Below are 19,234 nucleotides of genomic sequence, written 5' to 3'. Positions count from 1 at the left end.
ATAGTTAATATCATTAAAATGATAATATTTACAACAGAAGTTATGTTCAACAACTAAGTTGTACAGTCACTAATGCCATTTTTTTGTTTTTGCTTTTGTTTGGCTTTGCTTTTAGCCCTCCAGGAGCAGTAAAATATAGCAGTGGGGCCAGAGTGCCTAGAATGTCGCTAACCTCAACTAATGAGATAAGTTACCAAACAAGCTGTAGATCACGTGATAACAATCATATCCGCATAGTATCATAAGAAATCTCTATCTGGCGTGAAAAGAGCTGAAATTTTGAACAGAATCCGTTATGCTCTTCCGAAGAAGCCTGCATGCGTTCATTCGCACCGGTGGCACCGTTCACATTTCTAGTTGCAGTGTGTGACTTCATTAACAAATTTAATTGAAAAGATACAAAGCTTGAACTCAATAAAAAGTGCAAAAGACTGTGATGAGGAGTTTGTGGTGAGGGGTTCGTGATGTAAGGGTGACGTAGTACGTCGGCTTCAGTAGAAGAGAAGGCAAGAAAGTCACTATACAAAGAAGGAAGACTTCCACTGATGGTCAATTCTTGACAGCTGGTCACATAACATTTAAATTTCCTCAATCTCTTCTGATAAAGGAAAAATCCGAAAATTTCTGGAGGAAGTACAATCTCCATGCACTGCCTCACACTTTTTGCAATTTAAATGGATGAACCTGTCGCAAATCACTAGAGATGTTTCTCGAGTCATTAGCACCCTTATTTGTAATATGGAATATGGTAAGAGCGACTTTAGGTCAATGATTGCACAACTAGTCAGTACTTAATGCTGCTGTAAGTGCTCACAGCTCCATGTAAAACTCGGATAGGCGTCAGCGCGAATTTGACGAAGACAAAGGAGACACACGAAAAACAGAATTTGTCTTCGTCAAATTCGCACTGAAGCCTATTCGGGTATGTACCAACTCGTCAAAGTCAAAGTGCTATTCATGTAAAACCCCTCCTGTGGGCCACCAACAGACTGAAAAGAAGGGAGACAAAGGATATAAAAAAAGCATTATGAAAGAACTAAAATTCTAGAATTGCTACATGCTAGCACGTTACTTTTACAAGCCCTTACTTAAAATACTACTCCTTATCTAAGAATCGTATCACACCGGATTGACAAACTTTACTAAAGCATTATTGTGATATTGCTTTCTTGGCTTTTGACAGAAGGATACACGCGATCAAAAATGTTTTCTTCATAGTAAGCAGCATTTATTATGCGACTAATCCTCTTTGTCTTCATCTGCGCCATCACTTTCCTTTTTCTCCTTTTTCTTCATATCCCCGGCAGCCTTGGTGTTCTCTTCAGGTCCTTGAATGAACTCACCCTTTCGCATAAACCAGTCTTGGAAGCTCCCAGCATACACTTTGATCCTGTTGGAGGGTGACACAAAAGCGTACACAAGTTATGAACCTATAGAAGGCAGAGGGCCCTCTACAGTGGAGTGTTGCTCACCAGTACTGACCACTATAAAAAATGATCCTATTGTGTTGTAAAGACGTGTGTGTTTATACCACTAAAACGAGCAAGTTGTAAGCATAGGATCCCTCCTACATTACGAAAAACTGAACGTAAAACTGAGATAAGAACATAGATAAAATGTGCATACATGATATATTAGCATGTACTCTTTTGTCATGTGCCAGATGCACAGACTTTTCTTGTCAATCTATTGCATTGTCGACATAATGATGATGAAAGCTGCTGTCACTATCTTGCTCTTCAAGCTTCACCACTGTTGGCTCACATGTCAAGAAACTTCGGACTGGTTTGAAAAACGGCAGTGGCATAGCGCCTGGGAAGTGGTTTGGGAGATTCAAGCCTCCCTTGAAATTTTTACATTTTGTATGTTTCATCACACACATACAAACATAAGTACGATCAAGCATACATATTAAATGGAAGTTGACCCCCCCCCCCCCCCCTCGGTGAGTGAGTGGGCGAAACAACTTTATGACGTCCACAATAGATGTGACGTCGAAAAATATTTTTTGCTGCACACCTGCTACACCCATCAAAAAGGGGTTCTGAATGAGTAGATTTAAGTATACTTTGTGGTAGAAAACACTGACAGGGAAAAGACAAGGGCAAGCGTAGCATGTCCTCGTCTTTTTCCTGTACGTGTCTTTTTCTTGACCATGTCTTTTTCCAGTCTCTGTTTTCTACCGCGTAGTATACTTAAACTGGCCTAATTGTCCACTTTGAATGAGTAGGCTTGTCTTTGGCAACACTGGTACAAAGATCTGTGACTACAGCTAGATAAGAGATAAATGCTGTATAAGAGCCAAAGTACATCTTAGTTCAACTACACAAGCATTTTCACACCACAGTCAGAATGTTGCCGTGGCAGCTAAAGATCAAACCTGCAATCAGTGGTGACAGGGCAGCATCGCCACAGTAGTAAAAAGCAATTACTAGTGTGGTGCCAATGTTTTATTCATCACTGCTCTGTCCAAATATATTTCTAGTGTTTAAATTGCTTATAATAAAATAAGCCATTTAGATTGCTAGCTTGCCAATCTAAACTTAGCATATTACTACAAAAAAAAAAAGACTTGTTCAATTGATGCAATCACATTTCAGTATACTTATTCCGGCCCCACCGCGGTGGTCTAGTGGCTAAGGTACTCGACTGCTGACCCGCACGTCCCGGGATCGAACCCCCGCTGCGGCAGCTGTATTTCCAATGAAGGCAAAAATATTGTAGGCCTGTGGGCTCAGATTTGGGTGCACGTTAAAGAACCCCGGGTATTCGAAATTTCCGGAGCCCTCCACTACAGTGTCTCTCATAATCATATATGTAGTGGTTATGGGATGTTAAACCCCACATATCAATCAGTATACTTATTCCATCTGCCTGATGTCCTGCATGCAACCAACTACTGCTTCATATCATCATAACCATTGCAAGTCAGAGGATAGCTTATGTTCATACATCAAAGGCATGCATAATAAAATTTGGCTAGATTTAATGGCTTTTATAACTCACTCATCTTGTCAGAGCAAGAACATTGTTAACATAAAAGTGATTTATGCAGGGGTCCACCACGACTTCAGTCACTTATATCTATCATGGAAATGACCATGAAAAATGCCTATGATTAGATGGCAAACGAAAAAGTTTTATCAACTGGAGTTGAACCCATGAACCCTCAATCAGCAACAATAGATGTCAGGCACGCTATCTAATGTACTATGGTCACACATTCTGGAGGTTTTACAAGGGCGCCTTTTACATCTCACACTTTTCTCACTTTTCTACATCTCGCACAGTAGTCTTGGTTGGCGGGGTGGTGTCAGCCTCTGGGAGCGGTAAATCTAATGAATATAACATTACTGTGGCCTCCCCGAAAAGCTCCTGCAATGCGTCCGTCCCATTTGACGAGTTGGAAAGGTGCAGTTTGGCTAACGCTTTAACGCACCGCGAGGTGGCCACAACGTAACTATCGGCCTTGATTGTAGCATCCATCCATCAATTCCCAAATTATCTATGCGGCACACGCTTACTTTGCCTGGTTGTGACACCGTGTTCCCCGCTTACACTTGCCCCAAGAAAAGTCGGGGCCAGGCTACATGGGGGCAGGATGCATGTTGAATTCTCTTGCAGTTAAGCCGTGATGTTCAAGAATTCTTGAACATCCTTTGGGATGGCGAGCTTAGTTCAAGGTCTGCATTCAGCTCTCATGTCAATGTACAGTGAAAATTAGACTCCCTTCTGTAAGAATATGTTTTACCTGTGTGTTAAACCGATTGCTATGACGGAGAGATTAACTTTTTTTGTTGTTAAAAAAGGCACATAGATCTGCCTAAATACATATGGCCATAATGTGTTCCAAGTTGTAGGCATGTCATGATGACTTCTATACGCTGCTTTGCATAGGGCACCTGATCTGCTCAATATTCATAAACTAATCAAGACACATCTTAGGCTCACTTGTGATAGGTGCCCAGTTCTTCTAGCTTCTCTGCGGCAATCGCTGCCCTTCTTCCAGAGCGGCAGCTAAAGATGATGTCTTTTTTCGGGTCGGGCTTCTCCACGTGGTAACGGTTCTTGAAATCTTCAGGGTGCATCCCAAATGCTTCCTGCACATCTTTTACTGCAATAACCATAACAAGAGTAAAAATAAAATGCACAGTCGAAGTAAACTCACTGAACATATGGAAAAATTTATGAGAACTTGCTGATTCAATAGGTCCATTAGCTACAGTGAGGAAAACTGATGAAAACTTCTGAAACATTAAAAAGACCCCTCTTGGCACCAGAATATGCACGGTAGGCCAGGAAAAGTGAGGGAAAAAAAAGAAAGGGTACCTTGGTGGTGCTGCGCTGGTCAAGTTCCCCAGCTAGATCACTCAAAGGTGATGTGTTTCAGTGGCATTTACAGGGGCCCATATAATTCTTTAATGGTTATAATGGCAATAAAGGAGCCCGAGGTTTAGTCTGGCAAACTTGAAGAGTCTTTAGTGAGCAAATGCGGCAAAAAAAAGCTAGTAGTGGTAGTAGTAGTAGTAGTAGTAGTAGTAGTAGTAGTAGTAGTAGTAGTAGTAGTAATAATCTCAGGTGGTGAAAATTTGTGATGCCCTTTGCCATGTTGTGCCTCATGTTAATAGCATGATATTGGCACATATAACCCCTGACATAATAATAATAATAATAATAATAATAATAATAATAATAATAATAATAATAATAATAATAATAATAATAATAATAATAATAATAATAATAATTTGGGGGGTTTTATGTGTCAATACCACATTATTATTAATATGAGGCACAACATGGCAAAGGTCTTCACAAATTTCCACCACCTGAGATTCGTGCACCTAAATAAAAATACACGGACATATCGCATTCCACCTTCATTGAATTGCGACCGCTGCAGCCAGTAGGAAATCCACGCCTTTTGGCTAATTATCCCAACACTGCAATTGCTAAACTTGCACTTGAACGTGCACACGCACATCACGCAGTGATCGGGTACACGAACGAATACCTTGAAATCTATGACATCACACTGCTTAGTGTGCTTTATTGCCCCTGTAAACTTCTTTACCCATGCTTGGAGCCATAAACATGAGCGTTGAAATTGCCGATGGTTCACAAAGATGCACAAATCAACCAGGCTAATACACAGTTGTCATTGCAAACCAACAGCATTGTGCTGCACTAGTGGCGTAAATTATCGGCATTGCTGCAATTGTTTATATGTTGATTGTTTAAGCACTTTGTCAACAAAAATCACTGAACACGGGAACGGGTACACGGCAATGTGGTCAAATGAAGCACGTAACAATGTTGCTACCATTGTCCGGCACCAATACTATGCAAAAGCATTTGTGTATACCAGAACACTAAAAATGCTGAAACTATCTATCACTGGCATTAAGAAAAGAAGAGAAAATTAAGGTGCTAATTTTTCTTGGTCAAGTACATTAATGAGAAATAACAAATAATGCCATGGAAAGTAAGAGGGATGCTATTTGTAGTTATTACTATATAGATGTGCAGAAAGTGGAGCGGATAAAAAGATAACTTGCCACCTGCAGCGCTGTGGGTAGGGCACAGCCAAAGCATGTGTTCGAAATTGCAATAGGAATGGTTGCAAAGGGAGTAAAAATGCCCAAGAGGATTGGCAGGAAGCCCTCAAGAGCAACAAATACAAGCAGCAATTATAGGCGGTCCAGAGGGCCTGGGACATCGCTACAAACCTTCGGCTGCCAGCGCCATCCTGGGCGGAGCCTCCAGGCTGAATTAAGGGTCCGAATGGCCCCTTCTCAGACTCCTCAGGATATGTTTATTAAAGTCAATCTCACTCACTCTGCCACCTGCAGGCACCGAACCTGCAATCTTCAAATTACACGTCCGATTCTCTACCGATTGAGCTAAAGCGGTCGTCACCCTCCATCCACTTCATTGGGTATACCTGTGCATTGATACCTGGGTCAGCACAGATCGTAGCTATGACGGCGTGAGTGGAACACTTCCATTTGCTACCGTCTGCTGGCATCGTGCCCCGCAATACTTCTTCAGTCTAAACTTGTTTAGTATTTCCTTGCAGTATCTCCATAATTTAATCGATTTTGTACCTTTTCCACAACTCGCATCATTATAAATTAAGAAGCTTGATAGCGACACATCAATAGGTCATAAAGGCAAAATGAACTTTCATAGATGCAGAACTTCAGTACCAGTTGGAGAGAGGAGGCATATTACAGTATAGTGCAACAGATGCTGCAGATGGGCTTTCTTTACTATCCAGCAAAAACAACAAAAAAAAGGATGTATAATCAAGTATAGTTGTATGAAAAAGTTGAATAGGTAAACATTTCAAAACAGCCTTTACAGTGTTCGCAAGAAAACAATTTTTTTTCACTACATTGCCTCACGGATTTCAGATATGGCATTAAGATTCTTTTCATGATTGAGTAAAACACTTACTGTCCACTTACGCACACATATGCTTGACAGATTCATATAGCAGTCAAAGTGTTGTAATATATGTGTTCTGTGGCTATAGACAATAACGGAACCTCTTTTCCTTCAGTTCATAGTACCACATATGCCAGTTATAGTGTGTGTTCCTAAAGGGGGGGAGGGGCAAAGGGTTAACGATCAATTTTACTAGCTTCATTCTGTCTTACAATAGTACTTCTTTCCTGAAATGAACTCTGCACAAAGCAACTTTCTCATTTTGATTATGACAGATTTACTTTAATTGATTCAGCCAATAATTTGGACGGCGGCACAAAGAATCACACGGACGACGAAAAATCAAGATGAGACCCAGCACCGCCATTGTGTCCTGTCTTGACGATTCAAAATTCATGTGGTTTTTTGCGCTACTGTCTGATTTATTCCACTAGCCAACCAGCCTGTCCTTCCGAGCTCAACCAATGCACAGTGAACTCTGGAGTGACTAATTCATACATTAAATAGGAAACTTGTGCTTTTGCGATGAAGTTATTCACAGCTAAATGACTAAAATAACAATCTGGTAACTAAATAGAAAAGCTTATATAACACTTGATCTTGGAACAAGAAACAGATGATAGATATTTTGTACTGATCAGCATTTTCAAAATATCGTAAATAAAATCAAGCCTAACAATTCAAATATGTGCGCAAGTTGTGACATTAATTTTATTGCCCAAACAGCTAAAAAATTCGCAGTAGACGGTCACTGCCAGGTAATTTCCAACTCATATGCAAACTTTTAAGAGAGGTTATGAAGCTGAGGATTAGTATGTTTATGATTACAGTACTACTGATGGTCCCAGAGAGATACTTTTTTATAGTGAAGTTATGTCCGAGTATTTGCAAAACTTCACAACCAATCTGCGGAATATTTGCAAGCTCTACTAAATACTAACATGCACTACACACTTGCTCTATTGTTGTGTACGAGTCCACAACTACAAAAACGTTCCTGTTTTGTTTTGTGTCTACAAACAGGGGCAGATTATCCAGGGTTTAAAGGGTTCAAATGAACCGGGCCCTCTGGTTTTAGGGGGCCCCCAGAGGGCCAGAAAAAATGGCTGACTTTGTTCTTTTGTTCAAAAAATTTAACCCTCCTTCTGGGTTCTCCTGATAGAAACAGATTATCTATTTCAATAATCAAAATACATGCTTCTAAGAGATAGTTCATTGCATAATGTGCATAACCTTCAAGTCAGCTCACAGTTCTGCAATCTGTAATAAAAGCCTTCTACTCGCCCAAGACCATGCATCGTGTAGAGGGAAGGAGCTGGCTGATCCAGCGGATAAACACACAGAGTAGCCTGATGAGGATTTTAGCAGCTACGGTCCAACACGCAATGCGAAGGTGCATAGAAAATGGTTCCTGTTTGAAATATCCTTTAATGCACTGAATGAAAATAACCAGTATGAAGCTGATGCATAGGTATGCTATAGTATGGTTTCATTATAGTGTAAACAATCCACCAAGAAATATTTGTATGGTACGAAACTTCCCCATTATGCTATGACTTCGAAGGAGTAATTGTTGATTCTTCACTTCTGGCATTACCGTTCTGTTTTAATTCCTGCTTGGTGGTTATCTAGGTAAACTTAAGAGACCATCACTTGGTAAAGATTGTGCACAGAAAATATCTACAAGCTATACCTGCTATCTGACTGCCAGCAGACCCTCACTGCAATTGCTTGAGCATTGTGGTGGGAGTCTTAGAGACTTAGAATAAATATGGCTAGTGTTCTTTGCAGGTAAATCTAAGAAGCATCAAGTCTCAAGCATGACCAGATGACAAAGCTAGAAAGAAAGGGGGTGGGGCGAGGAGCCCCCTTATTTTCTTGAACCGGGCCCTCCGAACTGTTAATCCGGCCCCATCTACAAATTCATCCCTAAGCTGCAATGCTATTATCTAAGACGTACTGGAGCGTGCATCTCATTTACAAAAGAAAAGAACATAAAAAAGAGACTTGCAAGGAATGTTGATAAAGCCTTTGACTCTGCCATCATCGATGAGCTCCTGGGGTTCACGAACATCAATCACGGCTCCTTTCTTGCCATGATGTTTTAAAACATCCTGCACTTGCTCAAAGGTAACCTCTGGAAAGCGAGCCTTTACTTCAGTCATCTCTGGGGCTACAAAAAAGAACAAAGAGATAACAGTTGATAATCAATGATAAAGTCTATAATTATGGAAACACTCAAAATAATGAGCAGACGATATATGAAGTTCAGCTCGAGTAACTTTTTATTTAGTCATGTAGACAAGGCAAATAGTGCCAAGTGTAAGGATGTAAGGATGAAATTTATTTGAGCAGGGCAATAGCATCAGTAAACATAAAATCTCTTTTTCTAAAATTGAGAAAAAAACATGCCCATCCATGAATTTAGAACGGGACCATGCAACCCAATTGATGATGTGTGGTGCTTAATGGCGCAAGGGCAAAATTGATGGCCAAAGAGCGCCATTTCAGTCCATACAACCCAATTAATCGAACAAGAAAACAATTTAACAAACTAACAATCACGCGTTATGTTTACACGGTTGGTTGCTAGGTACAAATTATACAGCCAAGAGGTTCAGAAATACAAGGCCGCAACGGGACCCCCAAGTTATGCACATTTTATTGCACTTTTGCTTACAGCTGCCAAGATATCCTAAATCTTGTGACATTGCTACAGAGTTCGCCTAATACCACACACTGGTATTAATTCAAAACACGGTGCATGCTCCAAACCATGCTCTCGCGACGCCCTCACCTGAATGCTTGGTCCTCGGAACTCTGTGCGGCCTTTTGATTAGACGCTGGTGCGGAGCACCATCAGCCAGCTGCCAACAGGGCAGGGACACGAGACAGAGCATTAACAAAATTTCACACCGCATTTTGATCGTTAACTCCGGCCTGAGAAGCTGCGGCAATGCTGTGATAACGTCAGATACGCATAAGGCTGCGAACGCGCTCTACACGCATCCTTTATGCACGGTTGTCTTTTTCTTTCACACAACCTTCCTGTTGCCACCAGTCGGTGCACGCGCGCCAGCAGAAAACATGGGAACTGGAAAAACAGGAAATTTCTGGCGAAAACGTTTCACTGTTTGCGCGATCGGCCCACAAAAAAAACCTTCGTACGATCACAAGAAATCGAAATCGAAGCTAAAGAATAGGCGTATCACTCTCGATACTCACCGGCTACGGTCGAGAGACTTCTCCGTCCTTAAAGATATCGATCGACAGAAGATTTTCCGACCCACTCAACAATCCATCTAAAGAGCTATCTCCAGGTCGTAGCGACCTTGAACGCTTGAACGGCGACTGTACCAACGGTGGCCGAAAAGCGTCGGTTGCGTGGTTGTGTTGTCATGGTGACTGCTCTCGCATCACCCACGTGCTCATTTCATCCGCAACAAAAGCTTTACAATTAGCTACTATTAAGCTAGCACATCATCAGAATCGCAACATCGCCGCCGCTCTTTAGTGTTCGAAACACAAGGAAACACAAAGTAAAGTTAGACGGTAAGACACTGTTGGTTTGACGCTTTTGTTTTAGTTTCACTGCGATTATTGTTTTATTGCACTGCCGTGGTTTCAGTGGTTTCAGTTTCTATTCGTCATTTTTCTTTGCGCTCATACGTTTGTAATTCATCGCTGGCATGCTACTATTAGCATAATGTAACTGCTAACTAAAAACGTTTATATAAAATGTTTATTTTTCTATTGTTGTCTCCTCTAAAAAATGCAAAAAATTACGTAAATATATTTTTAAATTTTTTAAGCTATAACAGAGACCTGTTGTGTCGAATCAGCCATGGGCTGAGATACGGCAATAACTAGACTGTTGCACTCGCGAGCAGACGAAAGTTGCTGCAGTGGTGGTGCTTGCGGTACCAACTGCCTGTACCAACGTGGTAACGTTGGCTGTACCGTCGGTTCTGCAAATACCTAATAGTTGTGTGGTGTTCTGCGCCTCTGTGCATCGCGGAGCCTGGCCAGCGGTTTGTAACGTGTTCGTGTTAGTTGGCTTGCCGTGTCATCGGCCCAGTGCATGTGATACTTTGTTTTAATTTCCACAAAACAAGTCAATCGGTGCTGCGTTCTGAAGAAACATGCAGTCGAAGTATCAACGGCATCAGCTGCCGTCATTGTTGACGAACAGCAGACGCAAGAATGCACCAGGGAAGATATTACTGCGTGATTTTATTAGGGTGCTATGTGTTATGCGTGGGAAAAGTATTACTTACATCGGCTAAATTGGTGTACGTGAATACAGCGCGAGATGAGAAATAAAGACAATTTAAGATCCTCTGAATAGAAGGAAACGCTGTCATGCTAATAATCGCAGTGCCGTGATGAGAAGCACTTGCATTTGAAGTGCGGGTCCGCTCGCTCATCTCATTTAGTTGAGAGAAAGAAAACAAAAGTATGAACTGCTTTAAGCGGGGCTGCAACGCTGCAATAATGACTGTTTATTTTCAAATGAGAAATTTAATTCAATGTGCAAGGTGTGGCACCGGCCGTGTATGCACAACTGGTGAACGCGTGCGGTTTTCTTGTGCCCGTAACAACACCGAGCGAGCAACACGAACAAAACCATTGCCTTTTACTTCCCATTTTTGTTTTCGTTTAAACATATGCATACAAGCAGGAACATACCACAAGTCGATGTAGCTTATGTGCTCTCTGAGCTTTAGTTTGTTTGGCACACATGTGTTCACATTAAATAATGGCCAGCTAACTGGCCAGACAAGAAACAGTGCAGCAGAGAAAAAAACAGAGCAGTACATGCATGCCAACTGCTAGTGCTGTACTATTTACAGCGAATCTGCATAAGTGCTTGCAGCGTAAAGTACTGTCTATCTGTAAAGGTGGAATTGTAGCAGTATTCTGCAAAGGCTTAAAAATATATATATATTGCATTATAAGTACTGCTCTTTGCTTATAAGCAGTATTCTATACTATTGTACATATGGTGCATCGCCTTTGTCAGGCGAGACAATTACTTTTGGTTCTGTAGCCAGTGTTTTTTTTTTTTTGTCCACAAACACGAGTATGTGTAAGGTTGAAGTAGAGAGACATACATTGATAAACATATCGAGCACTTTTTTGTTGGATTAAGGGCTCATTTCTTCATGTCATTATCTTTAAAGTTGCATTGTGTGCTATACTGTAAACAGTGCTGCAAGGGTCATCATTACTGAAGTTTTACATTGAAAAATGTGCCCTTGAGTTCTCGAATGAAAAGTTAGTGGTGTTGCATCAGCCGCATCACACATGACTCGACGGAGCAATGAATCTTGTACTTTTTATCTTGCAATATGTGGTGTACTATCAGCGTCAAATGAAACCCGAACAGGGACAAGTCACAATTGAAAGCACGATTGGCAGCCCACAATTGAATCTTGTTCAGCAGCTTTGCGCATATATGCGTGCCTGTTCGTAGTAATAAGTGGACGGCGTGCACTATACCATCGCGAAGGCTTGCTGCTGTTCCGAGTTTCATTTGACGCTGATTGTGCTTACTATTGTAGAAAAGGCGCTGCACATACGAGCCAGTTTTCCAGTGCACAAGTGAAATCGCACAATTCTGCGACCAGTAGCCGCAGTGTACCACTTGCACTTTTGGCTCAGACGTTGTATGTAACTGCAAGTGGGCACAATAGTAACTTCATGTAATCTTGCACTTGCTAGTGGTAGGTGCAGTAAGCAATCATTTTTTGTTAGTTGTCGCGAGTGAAAACAACCCAACTGTAAAATGTGTGAAGAGCAGCTTCTGTGGCTACACTGTCTTGCCTCTTAATTGTAAAGCAGAGTATAGGCCAACGACAAGCTATCCTAAAAGATTTCTCACCTTAGCCAGTCAGTCACATACCACTGAGCCTCTGGCGCTCCTGCTTGATGTTTTTCTCTTTTCTTTTTGCATCTTTACATTTGTGTCTTCGTTATTCTTTCAAGTCTAAGTTGTCCTTCCTTGCTGTTTCATATTAACAGATTATGGCAATGTGCCGGCTACAAGCTGTGCTGGGAAACCGAGCTTCCAGATGTCTTTGGAAGCCTGTATTGCTGCTTAGGAATCGATCCTTCCTGGAGGAGCAGGGTAACATCCTTACTTTGGCACATCACAATCGATTAGTGCTTTACTTAATGAGCTCATCTTGGTTCTCAGTGGTAAACAAAAATAAGTTTATCAAAAATGTCACATGTAGTATATCGGATAACGGCAGTAAGGCAGCATGAGAAACAGATTTTCAACAGTGCTCAGACTGCACTCTGTACATGGAACAGTAACATGTAATATCTGGAAAACTGCAAAATCAAAAAAAGCTATACACTTTGACGTCTGTATTTATTGCAGGGCTGTGCTTTCACTTGTGTTTCAACTCTTTTTTTTACAAGAGGCTATGTCCTGCCAGACCTAACGCCAAAGCTGTATGTGCTACTGTGAAAGAGCAGTGGCATAGACGAAAATTTGTTTTGAAAAAGAGGATGAGGGGGTCTCCTGGCTACACCACTGGGAAAGAGGGACATGAGGTCTTAGTCTGACAATGGCAGAATGGATTGTCATCCAGTTTTAAGAGTATCATGTACAGTCAAGCACATAACTTTACGAATCACGGTCAGGCGTGCTGAATTGCGTGTGTGTCACCTAGCGGTGTGTCATCTACTGTCGAATGGAAGGGTGGAAACAGGGCGTCTTATTATTTACTAGTATGTAAGGTGAGTATGAGCGCCACATCTATATTTCGATACCAGAATACATTAGGTTGATGTCACGTTTGGAGCACGACTGCACCTGATAACAGTTATGCTGAGACTGTTCTCAAGATAAAAGTACATAGCGATGGCTGCCAAAGAGCTCGTCATGTTAAAAAGTTGGAGGTGGAAAACATTCGTGCCTGGTGGCGAAAAAGTCAGGCCATCGATTAGGGGAGATATGCCTCTTGGGCTGAACACTGCTGTCGATCGCCACTTTTGTAGCAGAGAAGTTCTTGAGCATGCGCTCGCATGGTTCGTCAACTTTTGTGTTTGACTGTACATGACATTTTGTAAGGGTTTCTAAGGACTATGTCAGATGTTTGTAGAGCAAGCAAACAAGCTCTTAGCTTTTATAGTAGTATGAAACTAGACTTCAATGTAAACTTTTGACAGAAGTCTGTCTGGCTGGGTATGACGATGATGACTGGCAGATGATCTAGACTCCAAGCAAAAAAAAAAAACAATTACAATTATAAAAAAAACAATTAGTGCCTTCTATATCTTTTTTTACTGCATTACCTTGTTTTCTATCAAAAGAAGCGAGCCCTCGAAAATTTCTTTGCTTCATTCACTGACAGCATTATGGTGCTCTATACACTCATACCTCGATATAACGAACATTGGTTATAACTAAGTAAAAATAGTCTTGTAATTGATATAGTGTGAGGAATAAATTTTTATAACAAATTTTTGAACATAACACACCGATTTTTGCGTAATATGTCACTTTGTTATATTGAGGTTTGAGTGTTTTGCCAACGTAGTTCGAGACTTACGGGAAGCTTTTTTTGTCTGTTTTGTAAGTTCCTGCATACGAACATGGTGTGAGTGTTGTTACGAAAACTGGGGAGCTTATAGATTAAACTCCAGCTGTTGTCAACTGCAAACTGCAACTGCTCTTGAATGTATCTTTCTGCTTCTACTAGGCACTGTCTAAGTTCTGCCACTTTTAAATTGCGCTTTATATATCCATCACAAAATGTTCCTTTCAGCATGTCTGCAATTTTGTTCAACCTCCAGAAGCAATACACTTGTACAAGAAGCAGTCAGATTAAATGTTCCGAAGAGGAGACCATTCATGAATCCTGACTATGCTAAAATATTACATCAGGAGACAAAAGGTTCGTGTATGAATACAGTTTTCAAGGGAGAAGAAAAGACTTGTTTATTTATTCTGGCTATTTTTAAACTATTGTAAAAAAATGTAATCCTGTCAACATTTATTTGTGTGTAATTTGTTTTGAATAAGAAAATAGCATACCTCACAAAATGGATTTGCACATTATATAGAATGTTTATATCAATCAGACTAGCATATTTTACTTCTTGAAAGCTTGTTATTTTTTATTAAAATTGACAATACACATTTTTTTTTATCTGCAATATTTACAGAATACCATTTGGTTGTATGAAGAAGCTTAAGAGACCATAGCCAACAAAGGGTGTAAGACCGTGATTAAACTGGCTGTGTATTCAGGGATCAAATACAGCTGCTATGGACTTTCTGTGGCCTTTTTTAACTGATATGTTCTGGAAAAGCCTGCATTTAGTTTATCTGTGAACAAACTGATAAGTAGTGTTTCATATAGTACTAGCAGACATAAACAAAGCTTCAGTATCATGCTTCCTGTAACCACCAATAAGTAAAATTGACATTATGTGAATGGATTGAGGAAACATTTAATACAGCAACATGTGTGTCAACTTTTTATTCTCCTGCACTTTTTTCAGTCATTGCTGACAACATGCACTGCTGCATTGTCGCAGTTTCGTCTGTATTTACAAATATAGTTGAGTGTCCCCCTTTGACTTAGCAGTAATAGGATACGTTGACAAAATCTCGGATTAAACTCATAAGGACTAGGCATAAGATTTAGAAACACTTTGCAACTACGAAGGGTACATAACTTGCACAAGTTTTGTGTTCAATACAGTCAAATTTGCCCATTTCGTTTTGCATTAGTCGTTAACAGACAGCAACGAACTGTAATGCTGTTAAGTAAGTTATAATGACTTACCACTAATGGCTGTTCTATGTTTAGCATTTACAGAACAGATCATATGGTTTTAAACCTTTTATAGTTGTCGCATTGATGCCACATTACTTAAGACCTTGGCACTCATTATTCATGCATCGCTATGGTTAGAGTGAGTCCTATTAATTTTGCCTGTAGTCAGTCCAATGATCTAATTAACAAAGTGGGGAAGCCCTTTATAGAGTTTAGCAGACCATTTCATGTTAGTATGTCCTTCTTGCTCAATACTTAATGTATACAACATCTAATAATTCTGCTATGAATTATGTCCTTAAACTTCTGAGTTATTATATTGGCTACTGATGAAAAAAGGTAACCTGAATAACTTTTGCACCTGACAGCATAAATTCTAAGCTACAGCTTTGTGTTCTTTTCAAGTGTGTAGAGTACATTTGTAATATCTTGCTTCTTTTTGTTTCCTACTTTAGCAGGTTATAGCACTAGTAATTACGAGGATGCTGCTTCGTTGGATAAGTTGAGTAAGTCTTTAAAAAGAAGCTTGTTTTCTTTACTGTATGGTAGAACCATTACTAAGCTACTGCTAAGACACCCTGTATCATTAGAGACATTGAGGGGTGGGTCTTGTGTTACTGATGAGGGGCCGTAATGGGGATATCTTTTGTCGGGTCATTAGCCCAGCAAACTTCCGTTTCACTGGCCACCCATTTAAAGATCTGTTTGCAAAGCAATTATGTCCATGCTAACCTCACTGAGGAGGAGTGAAAGGCAAGCTTCATATAAAAGGGCTCAACATTTGCATTGGGGCTGCATACTGCATCGTGGTGACGACCAAAGGAACAGGCTTTCTTCGCAATGGCTGATGGAGGTGAAACTCTGCATGTACCACTTTCATCAGATCCTTGTCTGATTTTGTATTCCTGACATGTCACTTTCAAGGATATAGCTTCAAGTATGCATCTGCTGATTCATGAGTAAACAAAGTGCCTAGAACTCTATAGAGATGTTGAAGTGGACATTATGTGACATTGAAATGAGCATATAGCTGACTAAGTAGCAATATAGGTCCATATTGAGTAGAGTTCTGGTTTAGTAAGCTTTTGTAAAGAATGTTTGCACATTTGATTGAAAGTAATTTTGCTAATTGTAAAGAAAATTTGAAGTATGGCTTGTTTCAAGTGTTAGCTACAAACCATATCATGTGCAGGCAACTTTAACTGCCAAGTATCTTAAGTTCCTTCCACGACTCACTAGGTTTCATTTTTGGGTAAACCTGCTCTAAATTTTTTATTTCTTGGTTCAGAACAGTGGTGCTCAAAGCATTTCAGGAGTGATCAAGGTCCCTTAACAATTTGGTACTTAATTGTGCAAAAATTTCTAGTTTTTAACTCAACTCTGCTCATTTATCTTATATCAATCAAATGTTACTATTCATTAGAGCCTGAAGCAGCAAACTTTTATGAGAGCTTATGATGCCCAACTATGCATTGCAGGTTGTGACTATGAGGAAGTCAAGGACCTACTGGAGAAAGGGAAAGCCTTCTTTGTCGATGTGAGGGAGCCGAAAGAACTTGTCAATGATGGGCGCATACCAGGTTGCGTCAACATTCCATGTGAGTGCTATAGTTCGTTAGTAACATTCTATTCTTGATACAGTTGTACCTTTGTGCACATGTGAATTACATGTGTGGATTACTAAGCCTATTTGCATCTTTTTAGTGGTTATAATAATAAAATTTCAAAACTGGGAGCTTTTAAAAATCGGCACAGTTGCTAGGAGTCCACTAAGATATGGAAAGCACAGATTTAGACATCTTGTGGCATTGGCTCTTTATTAAAGTGTATTGTGCTCAGTGATGCCTGGTGTTGTTGATGGCTGTGAGGATGTAACCGATTTCAATCATCATGTTTGTGCTATCTTTGCATAAGTTAATGGGGCACGGTCTTCGTATTTCACGCATCTTGTGTGGAATAAACAAAGGATATTCAGTTGTTCTGCACTAAGTGAACCTCTGTGTTGTGTCTTTTAATTGGCTAGTGAATGAAGTCGGTGCTGCCTTGGAGCTACCACCAGAGAAGTTCAAGGAAAAGTATGGTCGTGACAAGCCTTCTCCAGATGATCCCAACGTTATTTTTTCCTGCCGAAAAGGTGTTCGTGCTACGAGTGCCATGCAGACAGCTCATGCCAGAGGATACCATGCGTAAGCTTATTTGAGTTGTCTGGGCTCTTCACCCTCAGAAATTAGTCATCACAGTTAAAAGGACGCTAAAGTAAAATAAAAAGTCAGTTTAGATTGATAAATTGTGCTCTGAGAACTGTAATGTCATCAGTTTCACAATCATAGGCTTACTAATAGAGGAAAAAGTCGAGGTCAAAGTTTCGTTCTTAAAATTCGACTTGCGATTTCATCGATTTCAAGTTGCGTTTTTGGTATTTTGGTGACATTGGCTGAGTGAAGCGCCTTGAAACTTGGGATTTTAAGTTTGTGGCCCCATCAGAGGATACTGTGCCTATTGTTACTGATTAGGTACTGCAGTACCTAGTAGGTATCATCTAGATCTGCGACATCGTGGGCTTCGGTGCGCAAACTTCAGGGTGGTGTCGCCAATGATATGATTGTGACATCATCCCAAGTTCTGAAACTGGCCCTCAGTTGTAAATGTTTGGCTTCTCCGCAACGGTACTTTATGAGTGGAGAAGCCCACTTTAACATCTAAAGTATTTTGCGTTGGAGAGTAGTTTCGTTACTTTGTGATTGGGGCATTCAGCAGCGGCTTTGCTTCTTTAATGTGTAGAGAGAATAGCACTGAAAACCTCACTTTGACATTAACTAGGGCGCAGCCTCTGGCTGCTCGCACTGATTTACAACATAGCATTAATGGAAATGTTTTGTCGCTCTTGTTATCCTAGTATGATGTGCAACATCCTTTTAATCGTATTTTGGTGCACTCTCAGTTGTAGTTTTCTCGAACTGTGATAATGAAATTAATCAGATATTCTACTGTGAAAATATTGCTTATTTCAACTAACATCTGTTCACCGTATGTCTCACAGTGCCCGGTTCTACAGAGGCAGCTTCTGTGACTGGGAGCAACGTGGAGGAGAGGTGATCAAGGGATGAATGCTGCCATATTCAATTGAGTCTCTTGGAGGAATAGCTAGCAGAATTGATAGTTTACAAAACTATTTTGGCTTTTAGACTGAGTAGTGCGGCCATTTCCTTAAAATGCATGCTGCCTCAGAGAATTAAGCACAACTATATATGGCCACTTGGGCTTTGTTACTGCTAACTGACCTCTAGCAAAATTAACGCTGCCATTAAATGCGTATATTACAGCACGAGAACCTATTTAATATATAGTCTTTAGTACAATGAAGCATAGCCCTATGAAAAATGACCTGCTGTAGATTTATTGTGGCTTTGTGTCCAATTGTATAACTGCAGATGCCTTAATTTCTGAGAATTTCGAAAGCCCCCTGCGTACACACTTTCTGTTTAGGCAGCCTGTAGTGCTATATAGCATTTTATAACTTAACAGAAAAGTGCTAATTGAATCATGAGCAGTGTCGTGTTTCTTGTGACAACCTACTCTTGTTTATGCAAGACACTGAAAGTTATTTGCATGGGAAACTACCTTTGGCTGTGCTATGTACCCTCACCATCTGTCGCACGTAAAAATCAAAGATCATTCGCCCTGATTTCTGCAGGTGCAGTATGCAATAAAAGTCTTCAGTTGGTGTCTCTCTGTGTTCATTACTCATTGAAGCTCCAAGCATGAACCCTAAAATAAACGATTTCCTGTTGAAACAGTCTGCTGCATGCCACAATTGTGTGTCAATAAATTAAAATGCCTACGAGGTTGAAAGTGTTCTGTTACTGTGGATTCATTAAATATAATATGGTATGCTTAGAAGCACCCAAGCTCCGTGGTCGAAGGTGGCGCCGTCCCCGTGACTTACAATGGCCATGCAGCATCTGCTTGCCTGTTGCTGCTGCCCC

The 19,234-nt window shown here is 40.5% G+C and overlaps 2 protein-coding genes across 7 annotated transcripts; one reads left to right on the top strand and one right to left on the bottom strand.

The window, feature by feature from the left end:
* Window positions 1-1,206: 1,206 nt before the first annotated feature.
* On the bottom strand, window positions 1,207-9,812 carry LOC119159519 (rhodanese domain-containing protein CG4456). 3 transcript variants are annotated; one of them, XM_075891632.1, is made up of 5 exons: window positions 9,676-9,811; window positions 9,248-9,317; window positions 8,462-8,623; window positions 3,952-4,114; window positions 1,207-1,390 (listed from the first exon to the last, which is right to left on the bottom strand). In XM_075891632.1, exons 3-5 carry the CDS (start codon window positions 8,613-8,615, stop codon window positions 1,240-1,242), a joined length of 468 nt encoding a protein of 155 aa, XP_075747747.1. In that variant the 5' UTR covers window positions 8,616-8,623; window positions 9,248-9,317; window positions 9,676-9,811; the 3' UTR covers window positions 1,207-1,239. The 3 variants fall into 3 exon arrangements, with proteins under 3 accessions (XP_075747747.1, XP_075747748.1, XP_075747746.1); XM_075891633.1 differs by lacking the exon at window positions 9,248-9,317 and having other exon boundaries at window positions 9,676-9,812; XM_075891631.1 differs by lacking the exon at window positions 9,676-9,811 and having other exon boundaries at window positions 9,248-9,577.
* A 68-nt stretch (window positions 9,813-9,880) lies between these two features.
* LOC119159520 (rhodanese domain-containing protein CG4456) lies at window positions 9,881-18,976 on the top strand. Of its 4 annotated transcripts, none has more exons than XM_075891629.1 (7): window positions 9,881-10,002; window positions 12,475-12,580; window positions 14,232-14,360; window positions 15,704-15,754; window positions 16,727-16,846; window positions 17,272-17,434; window positions 18,289-18,976. In XM_075891629.1, exons 2-7 carry the CDS (start codon window positions 12,478-12,480, stop codon window positions 18,353-18,355), a joined length of 633 nt encoding a protein of 210 aa, XP_075747744.1. In that variant the 5' UTR covers window positions 9,881-10,002; window positions 12,475-12,477; the 3' UTR covers window positions 18,356-18,976. The 4 variants fall into 4 exon arrangements, with proteins under 4 accessions (XP_075747744.1, XP_037268210.2, XP_037268209.2 ...); XM_037412313.2 differs by lacking the exon at window positions 9,881-10,002 and adding an exon at window positions 10,278-10,481 and having other exon boundaries at window positions 15,707-15,754; XM_037412312.2 differs by lacking the exon at window positions 9,881-10,002 and adding an exon at window positions 10,279-10,481.
* The last annotated feature ends 258 nt before the right edge of the window (window positions 18,977-19,234 follow it).

This window comes from Rhipicephalus microplus, chromosome 1 (genome assembly GCF_043290135.1).
Source record: "Rhipicephalus microplus isolate Deutch F79 chromosome 1, USDA_Rmic, whole genome shotgun sequence".
NCBI classification, from domain to species: Eukaryota; Metazoa; Arthropoda; class Arachnida; order Ixodida; family Ixodidae; genus Rhipicephalus; species Rhipicephalus microplus.
The sequence above is the reverse complement of the archived record's forward strand: the minus strand, read 5'-3'. Positions and strand labels throughout refer to the sequence as shown.